Source organism: Meleagris gallopavo, chromosome 13, assembly GCF_000146605.3.
Source record: "Meleagris gallopavo isolate NT-WF06-2002-E0010 breed Aviagen turkey brand Nicholas breeding stock chromosome 13, Turkey_5.1, whole genome shotgun sequence".
NCBI classification, from domain to species: Eukaryota; Metazoa; Chordata; class Aves; order Galliformes; family Phasianidae; genus Meleagris; species Meleagris gallopavo.
Genome location: NC_015023.2, coordinates 16,643,162 through 16,656,637, shown reverse-complemented (window position 1 = coordinate 16,656,637; position 13,476 = coordinate 16,643,162). Strand labels below are relative to the sequence as shown.

Below are 13,476 nucleotides of genomic sequence, written 5' to 3'. Positions count from 1 at the left end.
CCCACTGGAGGGGGTCGAGTGAGATAAAAGACTGTGTGGTGCTGAGCTGCTGCTGTGTGACAGCACTGCAGTCCTTGTGGTCTCCCCTCCCCTCCATGAACAGGATGCGACACTCATGCAGTTCAGCCTGTCCAGGTCTCGCTGAATGGCAGCACAGCCTTCAGGCGTGTCAGCCAATCCTCCCAACTTCGTATCATCAGCAAACTTGCTGAGGGTGGCCACTGTCCCCTCATCAAAGGTCATTGATGAAGATGTTGAACAAGACCAGACCCAGCACAGACCCCTGGGGGACACCACTGGTTACAAGTCTCCAGCCAGACTCTGCACCACCAACGACGACCCTCTGCGCTCTGCCAGTCAGCCAGTTCTCAACCCACCTCACTGTCCGCTCGTCTATCCCACACTTCCTCAGCTTTGTTATAAGGATGTCGTGGGAGACAGTATCAAATGCCTTTCTAAAATCAAGGTAGACTACATCTACCGCTCTTCCCCCATCCACCCAGCATGTGACAGTATCATAGAAGGCCACCAGGTTGGTCGAGCACGACCTCCCCTTGGTGAACCCATGCTGACTAATTCAATTTGACCTCATTAGCTTTTGCAGAATTAGAATTAGCATCTGCCCATTTGGAACAGAAAACGGCATGGCTGGCACTAGTGGGAGATACTGAGAAGACAGTCTAGAGAAGCAGGAAATATCCTCTTAGACAAACCAGGAACTTCCATCTACAGAAGGAACCATACAGCACTTTATTTGCATCTATACATCTATAGTACTTTACAAAAATGATCCCAGGCTGCTGAGCACAAACAGCAAAAACAGTTCTGAGCACCAAAGCATGTGTATCAGTTACCAAGAAGTATTTGAAAAATCTCACCTTAGCATATCCTCTTGAAGCGCTGCCAGACTTGATTCAAGCAAGGCTTCCCTCTCATATGTATACTTCAGCAGTATACACTGTTTCAGGGAGCCTTACAAAACACCTGCACTCGTATACAGGCACTCAGCCTTCATGCCAGGCTCTCACACATGTGTACTCAGCTCTTATCTATACACCTCACGCTACCTCCTCTACCTTTCATTTATGCCTGAGCTCTGACTACTGTGCCTGCCTACTTTTACCTGCCATAAATTATAAAACTCCACCCTCCACTAGCAGCAAAGCATGGGAATGGCAGTTTCTTGCAGGAGAACAAAGGTCCATACACTATAAATAAATGAGAAGGGTCATGAAATTCATGAGGGCAATTGAATGTTGATTTTGCTGAGATCTGTTGCAGGCCTCAGAAGAGCCTGTTGTCTTTAAGATGTGGAACAGGAATGTGACCTGCTTGAGTTGAATTTTTTGGAACTGAAAATTGTGTGAAAGAGGCAGCAGAAAAAGGAGCTGCCAGACTTGTCTTGTTAATAATTCAGAAGGATATTGGAGCTGCAGTTGGGCTGTGCCAGGTAAAGCGGTAAAGAAGAGCAGAGCCAAACTGGGGAAATGCATAATATTCTGCAACTGTGAGAAGACAAGTCACTTTGGGTAATTCCTATTCCAAGTGTAATCTTTTCTGTTATGCTTTCTGGTGAGATGTTGACCTCCTGATGGTGCCCTCTGTTCCTGGAGATCTTACTGCACTGCTCTGAGGACTGCTGGAGTGTAAGAAATAGTAGTAGGAAAAAATACAGGCCCTTCCAGCAGGAGGGACAGCCTGATCAGGGAAGGGAAGGTCATGTTCCCTTTCACTTGCTTCATTACAAACACAGATGGTCAAGCCCTGGTAACTTTTGGTCAGGAAACAAGGCTAGAAGCTGACAGTTGTCCAGATATGGCCCTATGGAAACAAGCAAGCAAAGTTCTGTGCAGCCTGGATTTCAGCTATGTGTTCCTAGTCCCTCACAGACAGCATCTGTAGGATGGATTTGTATGTATCATAGAATCGCTCAGGTTGAAAAAGACCTTAAAGATCATCAAGTCTAAGAACAATCTAACCAAACTACCCTAACAACCCTTCACTGTATTGTGTCCCTGAGCAGCTAAATAATGCCCTTGAGCAAAAATGTCTGTAAGAGTTACAAAACCGATATCTAAGGTCACAATTCCTGAAGCCTAATTTCTCCCTACTAACACTTGCATGAACAGAGACTCATGAAACTCCTACTCCACCTGTACGTAGTTTGTCCAGGACATGCTGGTCCTTTGGCACCAGTATTCAGGCTCCATGGCAGCACTGAACACTGCTGTACAGTGCTCCAGTCACAGAGCTCAGACTTTTTCATTTGCACAGATCACAAGTACGAGCCGCTTGGCTGAGCTTTCCAGAAGGCAGCCTCTGTGGCATAAGTAGTTGTATAGAGGGGAAGAATGTACTCTTCTTTGGAGACAAGGCTTGGGAAGGCACATTTTTCTGGCACTCTGCCCTCCTAGAAACCTGCACACTGTGGAAAGTGAAGGAGAATACTCTGGCATTTGAACAAAGGACCTGCTTCTCCCTGTATGTCTGACTGATAAGCTTTAAGCAACAGATGAAGCAAAGCACGATCGTATAGCAGTCAACGTGTGCTTAATGGCAATTAGCCCCCTACTACTTGGTCTTGAGTAACTTCCTTCCACCTCAAACAGTGGCTGACCATATCTCTGTTTTCTACTCCATTCCTTGATTAGAAGTATTTTCTAGGGACTCGGACTTGCAAGCCCTGTGAACTGCCATTTCTTATTTCCTGAAGGAGAAAATAATTGTGTATTGTGCATGCACACACAGACACATCTGAACCAGTGTAGCAGCAATAGGAATAGGGTGAGAAATAGCATCGAAGGTGTGGTCTAGAGATACTTTTTCAGTTCTGACACTGTAGTACAGGCACCCCAAAGCCATGTCTTTGATAGTCTGATGAGAGAAACAGCTAGAGCAGGAGAACTAGCTCAGCTCTAAAGTCTGATCAAATTTTGCCCTGTCTTCTTCCATCATCAAGAGCAGCTGCCCAAAGAAGAAAATATGCTTTCCTCCCTAGGTGCTCCCCAGCTGCAGCGAGCTTTGGAGTACTTGATTCACATATCTGAACACGGATGTTCAAAACAAGTTAGAGAGTGATGTCCTAGAAGTTCATGTTTCTTTCCATTGACTATGACAAGAGGAGAGGGTGATATTTTTGAACAGGCATCAGTACTGAAGCTGTGTAATAAAATCAGTTGAGAGCGAAGTGGTCTTTGTATTTCATAGCACTTAGGTTTTTTGTTTTCACTTGTCCAGACATGCTTTGAGCTCACCGGTACTTCTGGCATCTACAGTACTCCCTGGCAATGAGAATGTCTGGCTGCAAGTTGAGAACTACTGCCCTCTGTTTTGAACCTAGCATACTATATTTAATATATGTACCTTAATATGTACCTTAATAATGTCAACATTTTTGTATCAAAAGAGACTAAGAGCAATTTCTCCCTATTCAGAATCTTTACTGCTAACCAGAATTTTAGCAACTGCCCTCGCATGCCTTGTAGAATACATTTTCTCTTATACTGTATTTATATATAAAGCAGGTCACAGGAACAATGCTGCAGAAGTCTCTCATTCCACCAATTGCAAAAGGAGCTCTAGTGATTAAGTCAGTGCAAGAATATTAAGAATATTAACCCTGGAGCCATCTGTCACACACAAGAGCACAACCTCATGCAACATACAAGGTGACTCTGACTGATGAAAGGCCTTCATACATTCTGTGCATTTCTCCCCTCTTCTTCAAAATAAACTCCTCTGCCTCAAAAGCCCTGCCCTTGGGAACACCCTCCTTTGGAGAAAGCAATGTTTACTCGCTGATAGGATTCCGGGCATGGATGGGAGGTACATTCTCTTTTTAAACGGAAGTTTGTTATCCCGTTTGGCTCAGATCACGACTTCCACCTTGGAGATTCGCAAAGCTACTGCCTTTTTTTTTTTATTTTTTAATAAATCCTCTTGGCAAAAAGGCAGATGTAGGCTACAAGTCTCATTATCATGTGTTTGCTAATATTTATTTAGAAGGATCAGTTAGTTCTTGACTCGCGTTTCCTGCATCCCAGATGTATAAAATCAGGAGCTACCACATGAATCAATGCAGTGACTGTGGACTTGCAAATGCTTGCCACAGAAAGCCTCTGTCTCGAGGCAGAGGAAGTTTAGGTGTTCTCTAGCTGAGGTGACTAAGGCTGTAGGGAACAGAGTGTTTTTGATCTGCTAGATCTGTGACAAAAAGCTACAGTGTAGCTGCTCACATAAAGGCCTGCAAACCCCGCTACTGATCGCTGGATTTTAGCACTCAAAGGGAAAGCCTGGCTCTTTGCAGAAAATAAACTCGATACTAGTTGGAAAAACAAACAAACAACAAAACAACAAAAAACCTGCACTTCAATTGCTTGATTGCTCATTGCTTTCATAGGGCTGAGGGCAGCAGAGCAAAGCAAAATTCTTTGGCTTTTGGAAAGAGATCTTTTTGGCAGGGATGCTTTATACATTTACTCTGGTTCTCTGGTTGCATTAGAATCGTTTGTTCATAGAATTTGGAAAGGAAAATCTACTGTCAGGCAAGTGCCAGAATGCACAGATGCAATGCCCACACTAAATGCCACTTAGGGTTGGTTTCTCCTGAGCCAGAGCAGAACTCACTCCATCTGATTTTCAAAATGAGGAACAACAAGGAAGATAACTTAAGTGATGTCCTACATGAGACAAAGCAATTCTCCATAGCAATTCCCTGGCACAGCCTGGTGTGACATTGGATTTCTGTTGCTACAGCTTTTTCTTGAGTTTGAGATAAACTGTGAAGTTATAATCTGAATTGTAAACAATTTAAGGTAAACAGACAAGCCTGAAATGACACAGTCTAGTCCCAGAAGATAAACTTGATCTTCAGACTTTGCTCCCATTTAGCTTGATTATTTGCCTAAAATGCCAAACAGTTCAGGGAATGACTTACATCTTACTCATGGAACACTTATAACAGCTGTGAGGCAGATTGTCAGGTAATAGGCGCACGTAGTACAGCAAGCGTACAGGAAAGACTACTCAGAGTTGCAGTAGGCAAGAGTAAAGATGCTGGCTGACTCTTTCGCCCACCCTGCTTCACCCACACGTGAGTGAATCCTTCTGCTGGGTTCTCAGATTGAGGGCTAATATATAAGACATAACCACAACCTTGTTCTGAACGGTTCGTAAGCTTAGCTGGCCAGCTTTCAAGTGACAGTACCCCTACTGACGTGTTTTGTGTGCTTGCCCTATCAGTAGGGAGACTTGGCCCACACTGAGCCTTCCTTTGCCACAGCTCCTCTACTTATAGTCTAGTTTCAACAATTGCTCCTAGTCACCTTAAGAAAATGCTGTCCCCCAGCCTCCTGCTGCCATTTCCTCTTACACCCACTGTCCTTCCTACAGTCCTGGACACTTCACTTTGTGGAATCCTGTTCATATCTCCCTTTGACACACTGAATATTTCCTTCCTCCAGTACTCATGGGTAATACTACTGAAGGAGGTCAACTCATCTGGTGTCAAGTTCTGACAGGGCCTACACATACATCTTGGACAAATGAGGCTATGTGCCACCCTTCACCTCCAAACAAGCTTTGTACAACCAGTTTCCCCATAGCATTTTGTTCCCACTCCTGACCAATGCCAGGACCTTAGTCATACCTTGATTATCTCCATGCGACTGCCCAGGTTCCAAGACAAACCCTAATGGATCCAGGTGCATTCTGCTTTCTAGTGGAGAGCAGGCTGGTCCAAGACAGTCTCTCATGGTCAAGGGCCATAGCTTCATGGCGGGAGGCACTCAGTAACTATTCCTGACAGCAGCCCCACAAAGGGACAGTCAGGACTGCCAGAGGAGATAGTAGATGAGGAGAGGGCCAGGAGAGTGGGCTGAATCCACGTTCTTAGGGCACCTGGATGAGCTGATGGCCTAACTGCTGGCAGGTGTGATTGAGCCCAGCCCAGCAGGGCAAATTGTGGTACTACAGGCAGGTGAATCTGCTGCCAGCTCCTTTGGAAGCTGAGAACACTTAATTTAATTTCTTCATCTGCCTAGGAGCAGAGAAGTTACTTCATTTCCTTAGAAAGGCATAAGTGTAGCCTAAGCACCTAGGTCTCTGTTTGGGGTTTGTGTTTCCTCCTAAACACGGCTTGCCCAGACAATGAAGAAAAGAGGATAAGCATGCTGCAAGCCTGTGTCAGGGAATACAGCTTGTGCTCCCCAGCTAAGACATAGAGGATGGGTGTGGATCCGCCATTAGAGTGCTGAAAAATTCTACCAAAGCACTCTTGACACAAAGGCAGTATTATGTTTAATGATGGCAATAGAGAAAGTAGCCTTGAAAAATCTAAGTATATTGAGATTTATAAGGAAGAAAGAGGCATACGCCTCTGGCTGCTGTTCAGATGCTTGCTGGCTAAGAGGAACCAGAACGATGTTAATCACTAAAGATTAGTTACATGTTAACAGAAATCTCCAGGAGCACTCTGGAGGAAAGGGGATTGATGAAGGGAGAAGGATCTGAAAGGAGCAGCTTTGTTTAAAAATGGGAAAAAAACTATTCATTATTAATGGAAATTAAAGCCTCAGAACCCAAGATACTTGGGAAAGAGTTCAAGACAAACTTGACAGCTGCAGTAGATGCAACACAGTACAACAATGCAGCAATATCATGCTGTAAAGGCCTCCTGACCCAACAGACTCCCCATACACCATTCTATTTATCATTTGTCAATTTTTGTCTCAAGTAACTCATGTTATCTGGTTCTATTTTGAGATCTAGTAACTTCAAATCTCCAAATTTCCTCTCATTCCCTCACAGCCCAGCTTATCGCTTTTTTTCTGGGATTGCTTTGTTTGAAAGGGAAGGATGTAGCCTGAACACTCGGCTGATGAGTACCTTTTCAAACACTGCTCTTTTTCTCACATAGCTTTCTCCTACGTACTGGTACTCAGATTTTGTGCTGGACAGAAGAGGAGTCCACACAACCTGGCAGGAGGTCTGGCAGCATGTAATTCAGAGCCAGCTCATTTTTCATACCAGAGGGAAAGCAAAGACAGCCTGTGAGCTTCACCTTGCCATAAGGCAGGTGAAGAGAGATGCAGGTGACAGCATGAAGCACACTGTACATTACTCCTGTGTGAAGAGAAAATGTTCCTTGAGCCCCTGACTACAGCAGTCAGTCTGATGGGCCCATTTTTCCATTAGGCACCAGGCCATTGGTTCTTTGCGCTTTATGGTGCTCATGCATCCAGCCATCAGCAACCTGGGCATAGCAGCACATCACAAACACTCACACAGTGAAAGCACTTCAGAGAAGTACCACCTTGGCATTTACTGCTGGAGTGGGAAAAACCCACCTTGAATATCTGGAGGTTGGTGCCTGGCAGTGCCCACCTGGGCACTAGCATACATCACGCTGCTGTGGCTGTAAGGATCAACAAGCAGCAGAAGATGGGGTGAGCTGTGGAGGGGCCCAGCCACCACAGCAAGCTTCTAGGCTCACTGGAACGGGAGCAGTTGGCTCTTGTCTGTACCAGGTTTGCAGGGCCCCTCCTGCCCTGACAACCTGGTGAGCACTGCCAGGGTTGAACGGGCTGTCCCTGTGCTTTGGCTGGTGGCAGGGCAGGCCCCAGCCAGGCAGCTGCAGGGACAGAGGCAAACATCAGGCACCACAGGCTGAACAAGAGTGACCCACTAGGCACAAGCCCTTACTGACACACTATGGGGACTGCCATGTCAGAAGATTTATTAATAAAAAAAAGTCACAATAACTTACTCCCTTTGCTGGACAAAGGGCTTGGTATAAAGCGCTCTGGCCTCCTAAAGTAAGACAAGTGAGAGGTGGGTGAATGTCTCTTGTCCTCTGAGATTGTGGCCATCTCCTGCCCCAGAGGGGGAGTGCAGGCAGTGCAGGAGCTACTGGCCACTCAGGGTCAATGCCATGGATCCTGGTTCAGGAGCAGCCAGGTGTCCCTGCCTGTGGCTGGTTTGTGGCCAGCACAGATACCAGTATGGGGTGCAGATGCAGAGTATATGGAGACCACAGGCACCAGATGCCAGAGGGTGTGGGAGGTGCAGTGGAAAAGGAGAGATCTGCTTCTTTCTATGGTGCTGAGAGGTCTGTGAAGCAGCAGGACATCACCTGCCTACAGGCAGGGGGACATGGTGCTGGCTGGAAGCAGCCCTGCCTACCACCTCACACAAGGTCTAGTCTGGCAGAGGCAGGAGGTTGGTTGCAGCTACTTGTCACACTCAAGATCCTGGGCCCCCTCAGCACCCTGGTAGTGCATCTCACAGAACTCCTGGATGCGACTGCAGGCCTCCAAGATCATCTCCTCAGGTACAGTGATCACCACACGGAAGAAGTTTGGGTACTCAAAGCACTGAAATGATAAAGAATGAGACTGGCAGATTATTTGGAATACTGTTGGTATCTCAGAGCCTTGCCCTGGGGCCATATTCTATATCAACAAGTGAAAATGGTCAGCACAGAACATAGAGTGAAGATGGCATGGTTGGACTCTCACTCCATTAGAGTGATTGTTTCATTCCAAGCATACCTCCCAGCTCCCTCTGTAAAACTTATTAGTGCAGACATAATGCTGTGCCAGTCACAGGCCAAAGCACTGTGCGGACTGTGTAGGAACCATGGAACGGTCCATAAGGAGGTAGGGATTCCTCCCTTCTCCTCAAAGGGTTAGAGAGGGTTAGAATTGGAGAATGTCTGAGGTCCTAGGATTCAGTGCAGGATGTAGAGCAGGATGGACATATGCACAAACATGGCTCTCAAGTCTGTAGTCTCTTCCTACAAGTGTGGGGGACTGGAAATGGAGCATGTGAAGGAGCACAGGTGGGAACAGTCCAAGGCCTCTGAGAGAGTTACTTTAGCAAGGCGGTATGGGGGTACATACAGTTCAGGGATACGACTCTGCCAACATCTGAAATAAAGAGCAAGTTTTGGACAATCCTGGCAGCTTGACCAGGGACTGTTAGTGAATTGGAGCTTCCCATTTGCCATCCCTACACTGGACCTCACAGGCAGTACATACACATCATTACAGACCATGAACATTACATACTAGATTCCCAGCCTGTCCCCAGAGCTCAAGGATGCAAACGCCTATTGCTTTTCTCCCTATGCTTGGGGCTCTCAGTGTCAGACTCACTGTAGCTGGCAGGCAAAACACAGACTGCTCCGAGATGAGCCGCTCAGTGAACTCCACATCATTTTCAAATTCAGGAAAATGCTCCATTTCAATTTCAACCTGCAGCAGGATGAAACGTGGCAACCATTACTATATACCATGTCCCTGCTTACTCATACTGCTTAACAATTTCCCAGCTAAGTGCAGCTGTCTGTCCTCAGGAACTTTTGCTCATCATTTGGGCTGAGTTGAACACATGAGACAAACAGAAACATATCAGTGAAATCTGGAGAATTTTTAAGAAGTGAAGTAAATTTAAAACTAACTGCCCAAAGCTGGAATTTGAGTTAAGGACAACTTTAGTTAAAGCTGGTAGCACAGATACTGGAACCAATTAGAAATGAGAAGGGGTAAATAAGATAAAGAACAAAAAGTGTGAGAGAGAACTCTACCTGTTATCTACAGGTAATTCCATCATGCAAGAAATCCATAAGGTAAGAAAAAAAGATAGGAGATAAATTAATGATTTTTTGTGTTTGTTTTTTTTGTTTGTTTTTAAGAAAGCTTGATCTAGAATCCCATGGAGAAAAGAATTCTTTGTGATGAAATAGGTGTGGATGATATAACTGGTAAAATGACAAATAAAATAAGAAATGTTCAATAACTATTTCTGCTCTGTACTTGGAAAAAAAGAAGACTGTACCATTGTTACATAATCAAAGACATCTCATGAAAATATTCATAAATAAAATAGGTGAGAGATAATTTGCATGCAGAAGGTCTGAAAAAGTGAGCAGGAGAAAAATTGTACCAGCTGATTTCATATGGAATAAGTGTTCAGATGCTATGGAAATACTAGAGGTGTGAACAAGCCTTAGAGCTATCCCTCTACATAAGCAGGATAGGAATGACTGTAACTCTGGGTAAGACTGGCTACTAGTAAACTGATAAAGATTTATCTATTGAGTGAGACTGATGTTGCAGTATATTTCCATTTCTGAGTTCTAGGGTAACCACTGATGACTGGAATGGCATTGCACCCTCCTCACTTACCATGAGGTACATGGCTCCAGCGGGCCGAACAGGCTGGAGGCCTGGGATAGCTGACAGAGCAGCATAACAAAGGTCAGCATTGGACTGAAAAGTAGAAAGGAGAAAGTTCAACAACAGGAGAAAATCTAGGAAGCTGATTAGCAAATGGAAACCAAGTTCTGGACCAGAACTATGAACAAGTTTGCCCACTGCAAATAAGGGGGCAAGGAATGCAAACAGTATGGGTAATTATGGCCTTGAGTAAGGCAGACATCACTGAGCTGAACTCAGCAAGTCTGGGCTTAATGCTCCACCACCTGGGTCACCAGCTCTAGCTTCAAAGCTGGGCTGCCCGTCAATGGCCAATATTCCTGCCACAACAATAACCTAGAGAGATACTGATTCCCCCACTCCAAATAATACCTGAACAAACTACTGACAATCTGATTACCTTGAGGATGCTGAGGGTGTTGTGGTAAAAGTCGGGGGGTGTTCTGTGCAGGATACGTTCCAGTGCTCCTTGGACAATTGTACAGGGTCCTAGGATCCTTTGGCTCAACCTGATAAGGCCATCCCTGATCTGAAAGAAATATGGTGATATTTGTAGACTGTGCTTCTGTTCTTTTCTAACAGCTCCGAGGCCTATTGTCTGTAAAAGTTCTCTTCAGTAAGCATGGAGTCCTTCAGAACATTTACTTGACTACGTGCCAGGTATCTGCAGACTATTTTCACTGTCATTCTCTGTTTCCCAGTTGAAGACTGTCATGCCAGCAGAAATATCCTTTCGAGCTTTCCAGTCTGTTAATATTCTGACTAAATAAAACCCGAGCTAATCCAAAAACCACTTTACACGTCCATTAGGTTTGTGCCCACACTCCACTGCTTTAAAGTCAACTAGGGAGAACTAACATTAGCTTTTCTGCTCACTCACTGCTGGGTAGAAAAGTCACTGCAGTAGTTGCAGTGTTTGCTCTTCTAACATGTATGAATAGCCAGACAAAACACTGGCTACATGGCTTCGAATTTTGGTCCCACTTTTAAGAGAAAACTTATGAGAGCACGTAGAGCCCAAAGACTGCCGGATAAAACCATGCAATACTATCAATGAACACTGGAGCTATTTGAGAAGAGAAGAAAGCAGAAGGACGCAAACAAGATGAGAGTAAAAGGCAATATATGGATGCAGACGAAGTAAACAAGAGACATGAAAACCCAGCATGTGAAGAAAAGCATGTAAGCAATTGGGTTACACCCAAATGAAAGCAAAAGAGCAGTACGTGCCTCTATCAGTCAAAGCCCTGCTGATCCACACTCTGAAGACACTGCAGATCTGTTGTCTTGACAGAGACATTTGACAGTTCTCACCTCATTACCAAAGATGTCTCTCCTGTCGTGGATTAGGATCCAGCCCATCCGCCAGCCTGGGACTAGCCATCGCTTTGCCAAGCCACCACAGGACAAGATTGGCACACTGTTGCTGAGAGTTGCAATGGGTTCATATTTGCAGTCAGCAAACACCTATGACAGGTAACTGTGTTAGGGTTGTCACTGTGTCTCACTGTGAAAACTGGGGGGACTGTGCATGAGACACAAGAAATGAAGCAGGACATGAAATGTACACCCAGGACAACATATTACAGGCACGGGCTCAGGCACAGTACAGGGAAGAGACACTATCTGTCATCTCTGAAGAGCTTGCTGCCATGGCCAATGGGCAAGTGCAGCAGAAAGGACAGGTAGAGTAAGGGTGCAAAGGGCTGTGACGGACACTCACCATGTCTCCATAGATCTCATCAGCAAGGATGGGCACACACTGTCTTGATGCCACTGTGGGAGAGAGAGCATTCAGCCTAGTCATCCTGTGTCCTCCATGGGAGCAGTCTTGCCCTTTTCTACAGGGTCTGGAAGATTCTGAGGGAAATTCTGCCCAGGGCAGAGGGTCTCTCTCTTCCTCCTACATGGTGATCATTTGGAGAGCCCTGTCCTGGCTGAGACTACTTCTGCTCTCACATGTAGACCTGCACTGGCAGGTGAGCGCTCAGGAGCCATAGGGCTTCCTATGAACTTTCTGAGGAGCCAGAGTGGAGAAATAAGTGACCCAAGCCATACCAGCCATCTCAGAAATACCGAGACACACATTATACATGTTCTTGCCCAGAAAAGGAAAACTCTTCATACTGAACTAGCCCAGCGTGCGGTTCAAGGCTACAATCAGTCATGAAGTAAGAGATAAACCCCTGGACCACAGCACTGCTTCACATAACACTGTTGTTACATTGCTGAGCAACAGCCACAGCCTTGCAGAAAAACGGCGATTGAGGCACTGGCAGTTTGGGCAAACACCAGACTGCAGCCAAGGCCCAGAAACACACTTACCTGCCAGGATCTTCTGGAGGTGGCTTTTGCTGAACACAGAGCCACAGGGGTTTGATGGGTTGTTCACAATTACACAAGCTGTTTTCTCATCCACCAGGGACTCCAAATGCTTCAGATCAATTTCCCAGGACTTCTCTGGCTGATGAAAGAAGAAGAGGGGAAGTAGGGTGGAGGAATTGCACTTAATACACAGAGTGAGATTTGACAAGGTGCCCAAGGATACTCAGATCATATTTACCCATTTCCCAGGCAGGGTCAAGATTTTTATTTATTTATTTTTAAGAGGCAGATGTGTTAGGACTGCCCTCTCCAAGCTTGCCACTTACCATGAGATTGTAAAGTTTAACTTCAATTCCCATAGATAGTGCCAGAGTTTTGTAGAGAGAGAAGCCAGGCCGTGGCACCAGGATGTTCTGGCCTGGGTTAGCCAGCACTGCCAAGGCAAGTTCTATGGCCTGGCTGCAGCCACTTGTTAAGATGACATCCTGCAAAGAATACAGAGGAATGAGTGGAAAGTGCAACCACTCTAAGGATCCCCAGCCACATGGAATGAATATGGAGCCTAACTGAAGTTGGGGAACCTGCATCAGTTAGAGAGCTTGATGCCCTTCCAATAAAGGTGGAAGAGAATGGTCCAAGGCAGGGAAAGGGAGCAGCAGGGTGGTGTGGAACAAGGCCATGAGCTACCCACAGGTCCCAAGGCTGGAGAGGGAGCAACAAAAGCTGGGGCAGAGTCCCTGTGCAACATGGTGTAGGCATGGGCAGCAGCAATCTGCCTGTACTGCAGTGGCAGTATGTTGGCTGGACCCCGGTACCTGGGCCTCCAATGGTGCCTCTGGGCAGTTGTAATATGCAGCCACTGCTTCTCGACAGGAATGGTAGCCTGTATGGAGAGAAGAGCCACACATGACAGACAGGTTTTTACAGAACATCT

The 13,476-nt window shown here is 45.8% G+C and overlaps 1 protein-coding gene across 1 annotated transcript; it reads right to left on the bottom strand.

The window, feature by feature from the left end:
- Positions 1 to 904: 904 nt before the first annotated feature.
- TAT (tyrosine aminotransferase) lies at positions 905 to 13,474 on the bottom strand. The gene is made up of 9 exons (XM_010718227.3): positions 13,358 to 13,474; positions 12,869 to 13,027; positions 12,543 to 12,681; positions 11,941 to 11,993; positions 11,532 to 11,684; positions 10,618 to 10,746; positions 10,188 to 10,271; positions 9,156 to 9,254; positions 905 to 8,372 (listed from the first exon to the last, which is right to left on the bottom strand). The coding sequence occupies exons 1-9, from the start codon at positions 13,472 to 13,474 to the stop codon at positions 8,229 to 8,231; spliced, it is 1,077 nt and encodes a 358-aa protein (XP_010716529.1). The 3' UTR covers positions 905 to 8,228.
- Between the last annotated feature and the right edge of the window lie 2 nt (positions 13,475 to 13,476).

Coding starts and splice junctions, on each gene's coding strand:
- TAT (XM_010718227.3), bottom strand. CDS start 13,474: ATGTTCTGTAAAAACCTGTCTGTCATGTGTGGCTCTTCTCTCCATACA. Junction 13,028..13,357: donor AGGCACCATTGGAGGCCCAG/GTACCGGGGTCC, acceptor TATTCTTTGCAG/GATGTCATCTTAACAAGTGG. Junction 10,747..11,531: donor GAGACATCTTTGGTAATGAG/GTGAGAACTGTC, acceptor TATTTCTTTCAG/ATCAGGGATGGCCTTATCAG.